At 49.5% G+C, this 18,242-nt stretch overlaps 1 protein-coding gene across 5 annotated transcripts in view; it reads left to right on the top strand.

The window, feature by feature from the left end:
* Positions 1–18,242, top strand: part of SENP6 (SUMO specific peptidase 6) — a 109,628-nt gene that overhangs the window by 47,220 nt on the left and 44,166 nt on the right. For 3 of the 5 annotated variants that reach the window (XM_068165164.1, XM_068165165.1, XM_068165167.1), the window contains one exon: positions 17,287–17,357. In XM_068165164.1, the coding sequence (XP_068021265.1) occupies positions 17,287–17,357 (71 nt within the window). Of the gene's footprint in view, positions 1–7,980; positions 8,002–17,286; positions 17,358–18,242 lie in introns of all 5 variants that reach the window. The other 2 variants (XM_068165163.1, XM_068165166.1) reach the window with 1 other exon arrangement.

Below are 18,242 nucleotides of genomic sequence, written 5' to 3'. Positions count from 1 at the left end.
GCACCAGCCTAAAACTGCCACAGGTGTTTGCAGGACAAAGGAGTAACTCCATGGTGCACTCTTGAGCATGAGCTTGGGTCTTAATTGCTCAAGTTTCACAAAGCTTGCTGTTTAGGCCTTGGTGTTGTGTAATCTTAGGGTTGAGTAACGGTAAAGCACACTCAGTAGGAGAGCATCTCATCATTTAGAAGGCACTTGGAGCTGGAGATAGCATGCAAAAGAAATTCTCATCATTGACAGCACAGTCAGCAAATACTGACTGACAGAAAGCCCAGCTTGAACAAAACCCATCCAGAGACCAAGTTCCAGGTCTGTTGATGCTGTGCACTGTGTACATACAGCATAAGACATAAAAGCCAGGGACATTTCACAGCAGCAAAGTTGGGCATTTCTAATTCAGCTCTACTGAATTCAGCTTCATTGTTTTGAAAGCTTGGAACTACCTCAGGCCTCTGTAAATTGCAGGGTTGGTTCTCAAATGTGTTTCTTTACCAGGCCTTTCACCCCCAGTGAAGCTAACCATTGCTTTAAGGAATTGTCTTACAGAATTCAGCCATTCAGAGCTCTGAACTTCATGGTATTTCCTTCTGCCCAGGAGTGCTCCATCCTGTCAGCATTTGGTAGCCTTCTGTCCCTTTTTTCCCCTCTCTGTTCCTTAGTGTAGGTTTTCTGGAGTGGTAGGAACATACATAGACATCATCCTCTCTTTCATCCCACTTCCCTCCCTTTCATTTGCTGCCTTCAGAAGAGCAAAGCCCTTAGACTCATGTGAGTGGATGATGTGATCCAAACATGTCCTGGGATAGTTTCTCATTGAAGAAAGGGGCTGAATAATGGATCTTGCAGTCCTGTCTCTGAGGACCTACACCATTGTTACCTCCTTCCATTTCAAACTGCAGTACTATCTATAGATGGAAAAAAGCATAGGCATTTCCTTCTCCTTAGTAATGGTGCATGCAGTGCTGGAGAGCTCCCTTTTCAGAATCACAGAAACACAGAATCAAGTGTTCAGGGTTGGAAGGGACCTCAAGGCTCAGCCAGTTCCAACCCCCTGCCATGGGCAGGGACACCTCACACTACAGCAGGTTGCTCACAGCCACCTCCACCTGGCTGCAAACACCTCCAGGCAGGAGGCTTCCTGTAAACACTTTCAGAAGGTTTGTGGCAATGAGAAGGTGCAGGACTGTCTTGGGTAGGTATTTTGCCCACATTTGTGTAAATACCTGCAGTTCAAACCTTGCCCTCTCCACTTCAGATCAAGTCACTGCTGTTACTGCAGTGATTTAATGGTGCAAATTCACCATGAGGAGTGGGTCCTCTCCTTTCTGCTACTTGGTGGTTCCAGTATACACTGTATTTGTGTGTGGTTTGTTTTTTTTTTTAACAAGAAGCCTACTTTTCAATCCAGAAATAGAATTAGAGAATTGTCAGGGTTGGAAGGGAGCTCAAGGCTCAGCCAGTTCCAACCCCCCTGCCATGGGCAGGGACACCTCACACCACAGCAGGTTGCTCACAGCCACCTCTAGCCTGGCTGCAAACACCTCCAGGCATGAGGCTTCTACCACCTCCCTGGGCAGCCTGTGCCAGGCTCTCACCACCCTCATGGGGAAGGATTTCTTCCTGAACTTCCAATCTGAATTTACCCACTTCTAGTTTTGCTCCATCCCCCCCCCCATTCCTATCCCTCCCTGACACCCTCAAAAGTCCCTCCCCAGCTTTCTTGGAGCCCCCTTCAGATCCTGCAAGGTCTCCTCTCTTTATTTTTCTTCCCCCCATCAGGGCAGGGATAACTGAGGAGGACTGGCAGATCTTCTCCCACAGGTTACACTAAAAGATGAGGTTTTTCAGTGTCATTTAGGCTGAACCAAGCTGTGTTCTTTCCTTCTTTCATGCAGTCCTGGTTGGAGTCCTTTTGCTCTGTGTCCCATTGAGGAAAAAGCATTGGGATGTCTCTGAAGTGTTTGTGCCCTTCACTTTCACTTCTCTTTTGTACTTCCAATGGCTAAAGTCTTGATCTGCTGTGCTAAATGCAATGATGTGAAGTAAGCAGAAATCATGAGACTGCTGTTTGCTGATCTCTGAATGTTGACCTTAATAATCTTAGTGTGCTTGATTAAGCTTTGAGGTAAGAATGTTCCTTGCCACAGCCAGTCAGCATGCATCCAGCTTACCTAGTTCAGTGCTGTAGGCTTCTTCAGCATGCAAGGCAGTCTGCTCCAGAGATTCTGACTCCTGAGAGGATGTTGGGCTTGCCTGCTTGCCTTTCTGACCTATGGGACTTGCTTCTTTAGTAGCCTACAGTTCAATGTGGGGAAAAAACCCCAGCAACCCTGTAGTGACTTCTCAGGTCTGACCTGCAGAAAGCAAACTAATGCATAATACAGGCAGGCTGAATATTGCATGAAGAAATTGGATAGAAGTCATCTTGAATGCTTCTAAATGCCTTTTCTTTAGGGTGGTGGTTGTAGTTCATTGGGGCTTTTTAGTCTGGAAAAGAAGACTTAGAGGGGCTTTAATAAATGTTTATCTGAGGGCTGGGGGTCAGGAGGGAGGGGACAGGCTCTGCTCACTTGCTCCCTGTGATAGGACAAGGAGCAATGGATGGAAGCTGCAGCACAGGAGGTTCCACCTCAACACAAGGGGGAACTTCTTTCCTGTAAGGCTCCCAGAGCCCTGGAGCAGGCTGCCCAGAGAGGTTGTGGAGTCTTCTTCACTGGAGACTTTCCAGCCCCATCTGGATGTGTTCCTGTGTGACCTGAGCTAGATTGTATGATCTTGCTCTGGCAGGGGGTTGGACTGGATGATCTCCTTGGGTCCCTTCCAACCCCTGGCATCCTGTGAGCCTGTGACATTAACAGCAGGGAATTAACTCTTACACTAAGAATGTTTTAGGAGTTTCAAAGCCAGGAAGAAATCCTAACAATCCCAAGCTATGTTTTGCTGCTGGAGGATGTCAGAACCAGCATGAGCTCATTGACTGAGGATGAGCTTTGCAGAGGAACCTGTGCAAAGGATTTTGCAATTGCAGTGTCTTTTTCCAGGGGACTCAATTGAATGCTTTTAAAAAGCTTCTGCATCTTCTTGAGTTGGAGGATTGGAAATTCATAGCCCATGGCCTCCTGTCATAGTCTTTTCCTAACTAAAGAAGAAGGGGGATCTCAGGACTCCAAATAGGCTTGGAAGGGCCAGGAGAATGAGCAGAGGGCTGGAGCACCTCTCCTGTGAGGACAGACTGCAGGAGTTGGGGCTGTTCAGGCTGCAGAGGAGAAGGCTCCCAGGTGACCTCATTGTGGCCTTCCTGGATCTGAAGGGGGCTACAGGAAGGCTGGGGAGGGACTGCTCAGGATCTCAGGCAGTGATAGGACTAGGGGGAATGGAATGAAGCTGGAGGTGGGGAGATTCAGGCTGGAGGGGAGGAGGAAGTTCTTCCCCATGAGAGTGGTGAAGCCCTGGAATGGGTTGTGCAGGGAGGTGGTTGGGGCCCTGTCCCTGGAGGTGTTTAAGGCCAGGCTGGCTGAGGCTCTGGCCAGGCTGATGTAGTGTGGGGTGTCCCTGCCCATGGCAGGGGGGTTGGAACTGGATGATCCTTGTGGTCCCTTCCAACCCTGACTGATACTATGATACCATGTGACACTTGGAGCCATGGTTTAGTTGTCAGGAGGGGTTAGGTCTTAGGTCATAGGTTGACTTGATGATAGACTTGATGATCTCTGAGGTCTTTTCCAACCTGGTTGATTCTCTGATTCTGTGACTTCCTGATATGGAAAATGTAGGTTTATGAATGAGAAGACAATGTTGTGAAGAAAAAAATAGCTTAAAAGGACTAGAATCACAGAATCAACCAGGTTGGAGAAGACCTCAGAGATCATCAAGTCCATCCTTTTACCTAACACCTCCTGACTAGACAACTGTTCACAATACAAAATTCCAGTGGGTAATTTTTTTTTGGTCATTTATTTTTAGTTTGGTTTTTCTTAATGCCTTTTTTTTCCCCCCTGACATTAGACAGCAGTTGAGTTGAAAGTTAAACTCTGACAATGTCTTGTCAGAAAGGAATGTATGCAGGGAATGTGGGTGACAAACCAAGGCTAAAACTCCACCTATATGTCATGGCAAAGACAAGCTGGGAGTATAGAAATTGAGTTCTGAGGTCTTGTGGACATTTTTCCCTACATTAATTTGCAGGCAACACAAAGTTGTGTCCTTTCACATTGTTGGCCTTTGGAGAATTGTTTTGTGCTACAGGGATCAGTGTCAGCAAGGGCAAAATGGTTTCAACTAACCTGACATACAGAATACAGAAGTAGCCAGGTTGGAAAAGACCTCCAAGCTCATCCAGTCCAACCTATCACCCAACACCATCTGATCAACTAAACCATGGCACCAAGTGCCTCAGCCAGGCTCCTCTTAAAACATCTCCAGGGATGGTGACTCCACCACCTCCCTGGGCAGCACTTCCCAATGGCCAATCTCTCTTGCTGGGAAGAACTTTTTCCTCACCTCCAGCTTAAACCTCCTCTAGCACTGCTTCAGACTGTGTCCTCTTGTTCTGGTGCTGGGTGCCTGGGAGAAGAGACCAGCCCCCACCTGGCTACAACCTCCCTTCAGGGAGTTATAGACAGCAATGAGGTCTCCCCTGAGCCTCCTCTTCTCCAGGCTAAGCAACCCCAGCTCCCTCAGCCTCCTCTCACAGGGCTGTGCCCCAGACCCCTCCCCAGCTTTGTTGCCCTTCTCTGGACACCTTCCAGCAGCTCAACATCTTTCCTAACCTGAGGAGCCCAGAACTGGACACAGGACTCCAGGTGTGGCCTGAGCAGTGCTGAGAACAGGGCAGAATGGCCTCCCTGCTCCTACTGGCCACACTGTTCCTGATACAAGCCAGGATGCCAGATGCCATTGGTCCTCTGGCCCCCTGGGCACACTGCTGACTCATATTCAGAACATGCTAAGAACCTACTGTTCTTAAATCCCTAATGGATTATTGAAAGGCTAACCAAAAATCATCATTCAGTTAGTTCTGTTGAGTCTCTGGCACTGGCATCGCAGATTCTGATACTGATGCCAGGTTGTTTGGGTGGGGGCCAGCTAATTATGAAGCTCAGTTCTAATCTCTGTCAGGTTGAGTTTGGAGCTTGGGATGTGAACTGCATTGCTCATTTCTTCCTCCAACTTTCTCATTTAAATTCTGGCTGAATATCTGTTTCACTCACAGTCAAAGCAGGAACTTCCAGGACAGTCAAAGTTGGCATTTCAAAGCAATATATTGAGAAATATTGTTCATTTCCCCCCCCCCCCCCAGTGAAATCTGAGGGTGAAGTGAAAATTTCTTTGCTTCTGATACACCAGATTGTCAGCTACAGCTTGGAGTAGCATAGGTGGTGCAAAATGTTCTGCTTTTTGCTCTTTCATGGGCACACATTTCTGCCCTCTGTTGTGGGGAGATTGCTCTCTAAGGCTTGGCTCTGGGAGGTGTGTTGCAGGTCTGGCCTGATGTCCTGCAGGAGCTGTGTGAAGCACTGCTCATGATAGTTCCTGATCCAGCCAGCAGTCTCATTTCTTAATCTTGCTGGGATGTAAGAGTAAGAACTCACTGAAATGCATTGCATTGAGAGGAGGTCCTGGCCTGCATCAGGAACAGTGTGGCCAGCAGGAGCAGGGAAGTCATTGTGCCCCTGGACTCTGCATTGGTTAGGCCACACCTTGAGTCCTGTGTCCAGTTCTGGGCCCCTCAGTTTAGGAAGGACATTGAGAGACTTGAAGGTGTCCAGAGAAGGGCAACAAGGCTGGGGAGGGGTCTGGAGCACAGCCCTGTGAGGAGAGGCTGAGGGAGCTGGGGGTGTTTAGCCTGGAGAAGCCTCTCAGGGGCTCAGGGGAGACCTCATTGCCCTCTACAACTCCCTGAAGGGAGGTTGTAGCCAGTTGGGGGTTGGTCTCTTCTCCCAGGCAACCAGCACCAGAACAAGAGGACACAGTTTCAAGCTGTGCCAGGGGAGGTTTAGACTCCAGGTGAGGAGAAAGTTCTTCACCAAGCGAGTCGTTTGTCATTGGGATGTGCTGCCCAGGGAGGTGGTGGAGTCCCCATCCCTGGAGGTGTTCAAGAGGGGATTGGATGTGGCACTTGGTGCCATGGTCTAGTCATGAGGTCTGTGGTGACAGGTTGGAGTCGATGATCCTCGAGGTCTCTTCCACCCTTGGTGATACTGTGAGACTGTGAGGTTGGGCGGACTTGGCAGTGTTAGGTTTACATTTGGACTTGGTCACCTTAAAGGCCTTTTCCAACCTGAATGGTTCCATGCTGCCCTGAGCCAGGCATCTAATGGAACAAGTGCACAGCAGCAGGAATCCCAGAAAGCTTTTCCATGCCTTTCAGATGAAAATGTGCACATCCTAACATTACATAGAATTGCATAGAACGAACCAGGTTGGAAGAGACCTTCAAGGTCATCGTGTCCAACCCATCAACCAATCCAACACCACCTAATCAACTAACCCATGGCACCAAGCACCCCAGCAAGTCTCCTCCTGAACACCTCCAGGGATGGTGACTCCACCACCTCCCCAGGCAGCCCATTCCAATGGGCAATCACTCTCTCTGTGTAGAACTTCTTCCTAATCTCCAGCCTAAACCTCCCCTGCACAGCCTGTGACTCTGCTCCTTACTCTAAGTCACACGTTGCCTGGGCAAAGGATACAAAGATACTGATTATGGCCCCACGAGGACATGCTTTGAACCTGACAGGCTGTCAGGCTGGGACCTGCACAAACCTGGTTTCAGTTACCCCCCAGTCCAGTCTGAATTGCAGTGGTCACATTGAGTTTTGATTTCCTTTTACACTCTTCCCAAAACACTGTAGAAATTGAATACATTTTGGTTCTGCATCCTCCAGGGTTATCAGGATTGCCTTCCTACTTTTGACCTTGCCAGAGAAGGGCCATCAGGGTGATCAGAGGGCTGGAGCACCTCTCCTGTGAGGACAGACTGAGAGTTGGGCTGTTCAGTCTGGAGAAGACAAGGCTCCAAGGAGACCTTATTGTGGCCTTCCAGTGTCTGAAGGGGTCCTATAGGAAAGCTGGGGAGGGACTCTTTAGGGTGTTGGTTAGTGATAGGACTTTGAGGAATGGATCCAAGCTAAAGGAGGGAAGATTTGGATTGGACATCAGGAAGGAGTTGTTGCCCATGAGGGTGGTGAGAGCCTGGCACAGGCTGCCCAGGGAGGTGGTGGAAGCCTCCTGCCTGGAGGTGTTTGCAGCCAGGCTGGAGGTGGCTGTGAGCAACCTGCTGTAGTGTGAGGTGTCCCTGCCCATGGCAGGGGGGTTGGAACTGGCTGAGCCTTGAGGTCCTTTCCAACCCTAATGATTCCATGATTCTAATTCTTAAATGGTTTTGGAGATTCTTTGTATCCAAAAGCTCAAGAGGAGGGAGGTTGGTTGCTTGTGTTTGTCCTTCTCCATCCAGTAGCTGATTACATGTGATCTCCTCAGTATTTTTAAGTCTTGCTTCCTGAGTTTCCTTTTACCTGAGTTTGAACCCTTCCATCATATTTGATGACTAGTTGGAAACAGGTGGTCCTGTAAAGGTATTTCATCATCTTTTGCATGGCAGAGAGGGATTGGACATGAAGCTTGACCTTAATTGATGTGTTAGGATTCTGCCACATCAGGCACTACTCCATTGCAGTGAACTGAGTGAGGTGACCAAGCTGGGAATGAATCAGGTGGCTCACTGCAGAAGGGGCAAGGCAGCTGAGTGTCTAAACCACTGTCCATTACTGTTTGTAAAGCAACATTTGTTTGTGCCTGTGTCATGACTGTTACAGAAATGCTGGGGAAAAATGATGATGCTCTCTTGAATACTGGTCCTGTGAGTGCCAGAGGCACTGGGACAGTTACAGTTTGTAGAGTAACTTGGGGATTGAGTGATGTGCAACACCTGTTGGGGCTTTGCATCTTATGGTATCTTTTCTTCTTTCATGTTTTAAGCAATCTGGACCGAAAGGAAAGGTAAGCTGATGGAATGAGCATGGCAATGAGCGTTAAGAAAGTGACCTGAATGATTTCTTTTATCACTTGTGTCAAAAGAATGATTCAATCCTGTCAGCTGGGTCTGCTCATGTGTGTGTTGGGGGGGGGGAGGGGGGGAGGGTGTTGCTTTTGGCCTGGTGTTGTGCTTCCCTTACTCCCTTTGGTGAAAGGAGAAGGAGCTTCATGTCTGTCTCTAAACAATGCCCTGTCAATGTATCATAGTATCACAGTATCAGTCAGGGTTGGAAGGGACCACAAGGATCATCTAGCTCCAACCCCCCTGCCATGGGCAGGGACACCCCACACTAGATCAGCCTGGCCAGAGCCTCAGCCAGCCTGGCCTTAAACATCTCCAGGGACAGGGCCCCAACCACCTCCCTGGACAACCCATTCCAGGGCTTCACCACTCTCATGGGGAAGAACTTCCTCCTCCCCTCCAGCCTCAATCTCCCCACCTCCAGCTTCATTCCATTCCCCCTAGTCCTATCACTGCCTGACACCCTCAAAAGTCCTTCCCCAGCTTTCTTGGAGCCCCCTTCAGATACTGGAAGGCCACAATGAGGTCACCTGGGAGCCTTCTCTTCTCCAGCCTGAACAGCCCCAACTCCTTCAGTCTGTCCTCACAGCAGAGCAGCTCCAGCCCTCTGCTCATCCTTGTGGCCCTTCTCTGGACACCTTCCAGCATGTCCACATCCCTCTTGTAATAGGGGCTCCAGCACTGGACACAACCTTCCCAGTGGTAATTCATCTGTTTAGATATCCAGTGTGCCCTCAGGTAAATTGCAGAGGAAGTTAAATTCTCAGACTTCTCTGCTAATCCTCCTGGTAAAGCTGTGTGCACTAAGTGTGTTCTGCAGCATGCCTTGAGAGGGTGGTCAGCAGCTTGCACTCTGCCATCCCAGCTTGGCTGGAGTGGCACTGGAGGTTGGCACTGCATTGCTGTGTACATTGTGTTCACCAAGTGTGGCTGCTAAAGCAATTAACAGCAAATGTGCAGCAAAACCAGGAAGCACTGGCTTTTCATGGCTCATTTCAGGCTCATTTCTCACTCATTTTGCATCTGCTTTACTGCTGTTAATATTTGATTAGCAATCTGGAATTCCATGCAGTTGGTTTGCCTGAGCACACAGCGCTTCATTTTTCACTTGATGGCAATGTTTTGTTGGTAGTAAAAAGGTTCCTTGAGGTTTTGCCTGTGTAGATGGTTTTTGGCACTGTGCACTTGCTGCCATGTTAGGTTGTCTATATGGGGATTTTAGTTGTTGAACAGTGTCTGTGATGCTTAACCCACAATCATGGGAAGAACAAAATCTAGTGTAGAGCTGGCCTTTGTGAGCTCAGGGTTTCCCACGTGTATTTCAAAGTCAGGAGGGTAAAAATCAATCCTTGCTAGTTTTACTCCCTATGTTAACTCCTTGAAGTATCAATCAGCTACTCACCAGTTATGTTTTTGCCCTCTAAGAAGGGATTTGATCATCCTCTCACTGCTTGGCCTTTGAGTTCATGCATTTCTCCCCTGTTATTTGTGCTGCATTTATGTTATTAGCCAACCATCCAGCTGTGAGTGTTTTTCATCCAGCACTGGATGTCTAGTTCTATTTCAAAGTCAGGAGAGTAAAACTCAATCCTTGCTGGTTTTACTCCCTGTATTACTCCTGAAAGTATCAAACAGCTGTTCACCAGTTAGTTTGTGCTCTCTAAGAAGGGATTTGGTCATCCTCTCACTGCTTGGCCTTTGAGTTCATGCATTTCTCCCTTTTTTTTCCTGTGTGCTGCATTTATGTTATTAGCCAACCATCCAGCTGTGAGTGTTTTTCACCCAGCACTGGATGTTCTAGTTCTATTTCCAAGTCAGGAGAGTAAAACTCAATCCTTGCTGGTTTTACTCCCTGTATTACTCCTGAAAGTATCAATCAGCTACTCACCTGTTAAGTTTTTGCCCTCTTAAGAAGGGATTTGATCATCCTCTCACTGCTTGGCCTTTGAGTTCATGCATTTCTCCCCTGTTTTCCTGTGTGCTGCATTTATGTTATTAGTTAACCATTCAGCTGTGAGTGTTTTTCATCCAGCACTGGAGCTGATACAAGACCAGGGCTGAGTTGCATGCTGGTGATGTTAGTTCTCTGTGGGGACACCTGCTGATTCTTAATCTGGTATTACTGGCTATGTTCTTTTCTCCTTCCCTGCTTGTTGTTGCTGTCCTAGCAGGGAAAGATGATTTAAGTAGGAGCTGCTTAATTTAGTTTTAATCATTAACATCCTGGTAAGTGGAGCTGCAGCTCCTGACTTTTTGGGCCAAATGGGGCTGCTGACCTGCATATTAAAAGCCCAGCTCCCTGTGCTGCTGCTTGTTTCCTTCAGCCTTTGCCTTTTCTCAGCTGTTCCTGTCAGATACACTGAGGATAAACCTCCCCTCAGCAGCTTAGTGCTTCTTGTCTTGCCATGCTTTCCTCTGGTTTTGTGTAATGGTGTTGGAAACAGCAGCCTGCCTCGTGGTGCTGCCTCCAAATAGTGCAAACAGAGGCAGAGTGAAGAGATGGTGACTGAGGCAGCCTCTCAAAGAGCCAGGCTGTGCTTTTGATACAGCTCCTCAGCCAAATGCAGAGCTGGTGCAGCCTTGCACATGCCTGGTAGTTTTGATACGGTTCATCCCAGATCCTGGGTCAGAAAGTTCTGATCTGAGGCAGTTCCCAAGGCTAGATGTTTCTTTAGGTTTATTCCTTTCTGGCATACACAAATTGCTGTACCTGTCCTGTGCCATCCCTAGGTCTGTCCTCTCTGGCTGTTGTCCCCTCCCATAACCTGCCCTCCTCTTTCCTTCCCTGTAAAGAAATTCTGATATGACAATTTTTCCTTGGCTGGAGGGTGCCCAGATGTCTCTGTACAGGCTAAGGAGTAGCTATAAGGATCCAGTTCCATCAGCAAAGGAGTATGGCAATGATCTTGAATGTGTGCTGGAAATGCTGAATCAGTGGCAGCATCCTGTCAGGGCAAAGCATCTTCAGTCAAGAATGCTGTGCCACTGAGCCTTTAAGATTGTCAGAAACTCAGGACTCTCCCCAGTCCAGACTACCTTGCTGGTTTTGTCATCTCTGTTGCAGGAAGAGCCTAGTTGTCCTTGGTGTTGTAATGAATGTTTTGCTGTTTGACACTGTGCTAATCCTTGAGGTTGCTTTTGTCAAATGGTGATGGAGGAGAAGCTCAAGAGGAGCCAGCAGTGAGCACTTGCAGCCCAGAGAGCCAAGCAGAGCCTGGGCTGCAGCAAGAGAAGTGTGGCCAGCAGGGCCAGGGAGGGGATTCTGCCCCTCTGCTTCACTCTGCTGAGGCCACAGCTGGAGCTCTGGGGCCAGCTCTGGAGCCTCCAGGAAGGATCTGGAGGTGCTGGAAGGTGTCCAGAGCAGGGCCATGAGGAGGAGCAGAGGGCTGGAGCTGCTCTGCTGTGGGGACAGGCTGAGGGAGTTGGGGCTGTTCAGTCTGGAGAGGAGAAGGCTCCCAGGTGACCTCATTGTGGCCTTGCAGGATCTGCAGGGGGCTCCAAGAAAGCTGGGGAGGGACTTGTGAGGGTGTCAGGGAGGGATAGGACTGGGGGGTGGGTGGAGCAAAACTAGAAGTGGGGAGATTCAGATTGGATGTGAGGAAGAAGTTGTTCCCCATGAGGATGGTGAGAGCCTGGCACAGGCTGCCCAGGGAGGTGGTGGAAGCCTCCTGCCTGGAGGTGTTTGCAGCCAGGCTGGAGGTGGCTGTGAGCAACCTGCTGTAGTGTGAGGTGTCCCTGCCCATGGCAGTGGGCTTGGAACTGTCTGCTCCTTGAGGTCCCTTCCAACCCTGACACTTCTCTGATTCTAAATACTGATCTACCTTGCTCATTCCTAGAGGTATTAAAATCAAGACCACTTCCAAGAAAGGAGAGAAATGAGATGTCTGAAATTATTTAATCTGTGGGTGTGGAGCCTTGTTCTTCAAGCAACATCTAAAGCACAGAAACATTTTGGGGAAGCCTAACAGAGCAAAAACTCATGCTTTTAATATTTATTAGGATGGTAAACAGCCATCACCAGTATCACAGGATCACACATTGTATTTCTTGAGGTTTTATTCTGTTAGACACACTATGTTATGCAGATGGTCTGTCATCTTGATCTGTTTATGTGCTTGATCTCTCACTCCTTAGAACAGAATAGGATAGAATTAACCAGGTTGGAAAAGACCTCAGAGATCATCCAGTCCAACCTATCACCCAGCACCATCTAATCAACTCAACCATGGCACCAAGGGCCCCATCCAGGCTGCTCTTAAACACCTCCAGGGATGGTGACTCCACCACCTCCCTGGGCAGCACATCCCAATGGCCAATCTCTCTCTCTGGGAAGAATTTCTGCCTCACCTCCAGTCTGAACCTCCCCTGGCGCAGCTTGAGACTGTGTCCTCTTGTTCTGGTGCTGGGTGCCTGGGAGCAGAGAGCAACCCCCAGCTGGCTACAACCTCCCTTCAGGAGGTGGGAGACTGTTACTTGAAGTTAAGGTTTAACAGCAGGAAGCACTTGAAGTGCCTTATGGCTTTAAATCTCTTACAAGATCCTTTCCCCCCCAGTAGCCCTTCTTAAGGCAGGGGTCATGTTCAGTTAGGAAAACAAAACCAACACAGCACTGGAGTTTCCATTCTCTTTCTGCACTCATGCACTGGAAGTGCTCAGTGCTCTAAGTGCTTTGCTGGGGAAGATACCAATGTCTCTGTAGCTGTTCAGATGGCACCAGACGTTGTGCTGAGCAGGCAGCCTTCCTCCTGTCACCTGCAATAACCTGGTGGGAGTCAGTTCTGCCTTTTTTGGGAGGGCTTTTTAGGAAAGGAAGTCAGTAGGAGGCTCTGCAAGTTGTGGCCCTGCTGTGGGAGGGCTGTCACTGTCTGCCAGAAAGCATTCATTATTTTTTCTCAGATGAAGTCTACAATTAAGTAGTGCTCAGAATTGGCTTCACTTCTGTTTCTAACTCCAAGTGACTTCAGAGCTGCTCTTGAATTGGTAACCAAGCTAAACTGTCTTGGGGAAGCCTAAGTTGAGCTGTTCAGGTTTGGTTATTCCTAATTCTTTGTGAGCACATGGAGAGAAGTCTTGTGAGAGGAGAAAGACAGCACTCACATCATAGTGTCATAGTATCAGTCAGGGCTGGAAGGGACCACAAGGATCATCTAGTTCCAACCCCCCTGCCATGGGCAGGGACACCCCACACTACATCAGCCTGGCCAGAGCCTCAGCCAGCCTGGGCTTAAACACCTCCAGGGATGGAGCCTCAACCACCTCCCTGGACAACCCATTCCAGGGCTTCACCACTCTCATGGGGAAGAACTTCCTCCTCCCCTCCAGCCTCAATCTCCCCACCTCCAGCTTCATTCCATTCCCCCCTAGTCCTGTCACTGCCTGAGATCCTGAGCAGTCCCTCCCCAGCCTTCCTGTAGGCCCCCTTCAGATACTGGAAGGCCACAATGAGGTCACCTGGGAGCCTTCTCTTCTCCAGCCTGAACAGCCCCAGCTCCTTCAGTCTGTCCTCATAGGAGAGGTGCTCCAGCCCTCTGCTCATTCACCTGGCCCTTCTCTGGACACCTTCCAGCACCTCCAGATCCGTCTTGTAATATGGACTCCATGAAAAGGTGTGTTGCCAGCAGAGCCTGAGAGCTGATTCTGCCCCTTGGCTCTGCTGAGACCTCACCTGGAGTGTTGTGTCCAGCTCTGGAGCCCTCAGCACAGGAAGGACATGCACCTGATCGAGCAGGTCTGGAGGAGGGTCGTGAAAATGATCAGGGAGTTGGAGCACCTCTGCTACAAGGGCAGGCTGAGGGAGCTGGGGGTGTTCAGCCTGGAGAGGGGAAGGCTCCAGGGGTACCTGGAGCAGCCTGCCAGTACCTGAAGGGTGCTACAAGAAGGCTGCGGAGAGACTGCTTGCAAAGGCCTGCAGGGACAGGACCAGGAGCAATGGCTTCAAAGGAGAGAAAGGCAGATATAGATTGGGTGTTAGGAACAGGGTCTTTACTTGTGAGGTAATGGAACTCTGGGACATGTTGCCAGGGAGGTAGTTGTGGTCCCATCCCTGGAGTTACTCAAGGTGAGGCTGGACAGGGCTCTAGGCAGCTTGATCTGGTTGAGGATGTCCCTGCTGAGTGCAGAGGGGTTGGAGTGGATGAGCTTTGGAGGTCCCTTCCAACCCAGACCATTCTATGTCTGTGCTTGTCCTTGTTGCAATTCTTTGGCCATGTAATAAGTACCAGAATGAGTCTGTGCTGATAACACAGAATGCAGATGGGTAAATAGAAGCTACTGGTGTTCTGAGTTAGGGCCAAAAAATTGCTTGGCAATACACAGGAAAGGAATTTATCACCTGAAAAAAAGATAAATATGTTAAACAATGCATCCCCCACAGCAAACTGCTGGCCAAGCTGTCAGCCCCTGGCTGGGACAGCAGCTCTCTGAGCTGGGTGAGGAACTGGCTGGAGGCTGAGCCCAGAGAGTGGTGGTGAATGGTGCCACAGCCAGCTGGCAGCCAGGCACCAGTGCTGTGCCCCAGGGAGCAGTGCTGGGCCCTGTGCTCTTTAACATCTTCATTGATGATCTGGATGAGGGCATTGAGTCCATCAGCAGTAAATTTGCAGATGACATCAAGTTGGGAGCAGATGTTGGTCAGTGAGAGGACAGAAGCGCTCTGCAGAGGGACCTCGACCGACTGGACAGATGGGCAGAGGCCAACAGGATGGCATTCAACAAGTCCAAGTGCCTGGGGCTGCACTCTGGCCACAACAACCCCATGCAGAGCTACAGGCTGGGGTCAGAGTGGCTGAGAGCTGCCAAACAGAGAGGGACCTGGGGGTGCTGAAGGGAGGTTGTAGCCAGGTGGGGGTTGGTCTCTCCTCTTAAGCAACCAGCACCAGAACAAGAGGACACAGTCTCAAGCTGTGCCAGGGGAAGTTTAGGCTGGAGGTGAGGAGAAAGTTCTTCACTGAGAGAGTTGTTAGCCACTGGAATGTGCTGCCCAGGGAGGTGGTGGAGTCCCCATCCCTGGAGGTGTTCAAGAGGGGATTGGATGTGGCACTTGGTGCCATGGTCTAGTCATGGGGTCTGTGGTGACAGGTTGGACTGGATGATCTTTGAGGTCTCTTCCAACCTTGGTGACACTGTGATACAAAGCCACACTACTTCTAGATGCAGATTGGCTCTCCTGGCTGCCTGGGCACACTGCAGGCTCATGTTCAGCCTACCATCAAGCAGGACCCCAGGGAAATAAACTCCTTTGTTCTCTGTGATGTGTTTGTGGGGCACCCATGTCAAGGGCTGTGACTTGTTTCTCAGTCCTGCTTTCTGCTTGAGCTTTCCTCCACCCTGCAGCCCCTCCACGCAACAGAACGTGTTTGCATTTGGGGCAGAAGTATCCCAAAGGGCCTTGTAGCTTGGTCTTGCTGCAGAGGTGTGAGTTAATGATAACATGTGGGAAACCCTTGAGAAATCCTACTTAGCAGGGCAGAAAACTCAAAGGTTTTATTATTGGCTGCATGATGAAAGGTTGTGCTGAGAGAAAGCAACACCTGTGCCGAGTGCTGGAGCCTGCCTCAGCCACAGCCAGTGTTTTGTCAGGTGGGTGCTCAGAATGGAGCTCTTGGTTTGATCTGCTACTGCCTGCAACTGCTTCCTTCCACCCCTTGCTGCTGATTAATGTCCTTGCAATCAGAGGCAGCAGTGTGGGATGTGTGTGGCCATTTGCAGCCCAGTGCACCGCCCCAACCAGCCAACAAACCCAGTTTCTGCTGAAGCTGCTGGCAGGGCCTCCTGTGCTGCAGGAGCACAGCAGGAGCACAGCAGGAGCAGTGGTGTGCAGCTGCAGAGCAGGGTCAGAGCTGGGAGAGAGCACTGCCACAAACAGTCACTGAGGTGCTGCCAGCTTTAGGTAGCAGCACAATTTGACACTGAAAATATCTTTCAGAAGCCTCCAAAAGGTCTGAGCACCAAAAGGTGCTTTGTATTGCATTAATGGGCACAAAAATTGGTGAGATGTAGATATATATATATTGCTTATATATATATAAGCTGTATATATATTGCTTTGTATTGCATTAATGGGCACAGAAATAGGTGAGTGAGATATATATATTGCTTATATATATATAAGCTATATATATATTGCTTTATATTGCATTAATTGGCACAGAAATAGGTGAGAGATATATATATACAGTGCTTTATAGTGCATCAATTGGCACAAAAATAGGTTATATATATATATCACAAATCATGCCAGCAACAGAGTCATCATCTCCTAGTTATCATGACAGTATATTTTGCAATGACTGTATTTTAAAACCCAAGCAGCCAGGATCTGTGTTTTCTCCTGTGGGGCTCTTCTCTACTTTTTTTGGACCACTACAGTTTTTGATGTCAGACCTCTTTCCTGTGTTCTACATCTTCTCTTCCTGCTCTCTTAAGTTGTGGGATCTGCTTTAATATTAAAATAAGAGCTGTGCCTGAGTTTTCATTTAACCTGCTCCCTGATGGAGCAGGTCCAGGGGAGGGCCACAAAAATGAGCAGGGGGTTGGAGCACCTGTGCTCTGAGGATAGGCTGAGGGAGCTGGGGGTATTCAGTCTGGAGAAGAGGAGGCTCTGGTGAGACCTGATAGCAGCCTGCCAGTACCTGGAGGAGGCTACAGGAAGGATGGAGAGAGACTGCTTGCAAAGGCCTGCAGGGACAGGATGAGGGCAAAGGCTTTAAAGTAGAGCAGAGCAGATTTAGATTGGCTATTAGGAACAGGCTCTTTACTATGAGGGTGGTGGAACACAGGAACAGGTTACCTAGGGAGGTGGTTGAGGCCCTATCTCTGGAGATATTCAAGGTGAGGCTGGACAGGGCTCTAGGCAGCCTGATCTAGTTGGAGATGTCCCTGCTGAGTGCAGAGGGGGTTGGACTGGATGAGCTTTGGAGGTCCCTTCCAACCCAGACCATGCTGTGATTCCTAAATGAGGAGGAGATGCAAGCTTCAGCCTTGGTTCTGAAAGGGAGAGGCTCCTGACCTCTTGACTACTGTCTAAGGGGATTTAGATCAGAAGCACTTCCAAGCCCTTTGCTGTAGCTGTTCCTAGCATTTTGGTGATCTTGGTTTGCTTTTTAAACAGCACATAACAGAAGGTAGTTATTTGTAGCTTTCAGATGCATTTCAGTTGATGTCTGTCTGTGGCTAAGTGACAATGCTGTCTGTCCAAAGAGCAACTGTCTGTCTGCTTCATTTTCCAGAAAAGAATACCCCCCTCAGCTGCAGAAGGTAGAAGCAGACCACATCAGGCTGCCACGGTCTCATGGAGTGGGTAAGTTCTGTTCAGTGCTCTGCTTTCCTGGAAGGAGAGTCATTTTTGGGGGGGGGGGGGGTAAATACTTGCCTTGGGTGGGTGTGTTCCTAAACTTTGTCTAACCTTTAGGTGATCTATTTATATTCTGAAACCACATTATTCTGGATTTAGACAAATATTTGTGTGGAGGGAGGATTCCTGCCCTTTGGGACAGATTACAGCTTGCTCATGTTACAATCAACCTTAAAATAGGATGCAGTTAATTTCCAGAGAGCTGAAACTGAGGCAATTCTGAATCCAGGAGCTGTTGGAGATGGAACAGATCTCTGGGGAGTCACAGATTGCTTTGGGTTGAAAGGGGCTCTCAAAGGTCATCTTGTCCACCCCACCCTGCAGTCAGCAGGGACACCTCCATCGAGATCAGGCTGCCCAGGGCCACACTGACTCTGATCTTGAATGTGTCCTAGGACAGGGCATCAACCTCATCCCAGGGACAGGGCATCAACCGCATCCCAGGGACAGGGCATCACCCACATCCCTGGGGACAGGGCATCAACCACATCCCAGGGACAGGGCATCAACCACATCCCAGGGACAGGGCATCAACCTCATCCCAGGGACAGGGCATCAACCTCATCCCTGGGACAGGGCATCAACCTCATCCCTGGGACAGGGCATCAACCTCATCCCTGGGACAGGGCATCACCCGCATCCCAGGGACAGGGCATCACCCACATCCCAGGGACAGGGCATCAACCTCATCCCAGGGACAGGGCATCAACCGCATCCCAGGGACAGGGCATCAACCTCATCCCTGGGACAGGGCATCAACCACATCCCTGGGACAGGGCATCAACCACATCCCTGGGACAGGGCATCACCCACATCCCTGGGCAGCCTGTC

This window comes from Melanerpes formicivorus, unplaced genomic scaffold (assembly GCF_026170545.1).
Source record: "Melanerpes formicivorus ecotype bairdi unplaced genomic scaffold, bMelFor1.0.p_v2 SCAF_85, whole genome shotgun sequence".
Lineage (NCBI taxonomy): Eukaryota > Metazoa > Chordata > Aves > Piciformes > Picidae > Melanerpes > Melanerpes formicivorus.
This window is presented reverse-complemented; position numbering and strand designations above follow the sequence as displayed.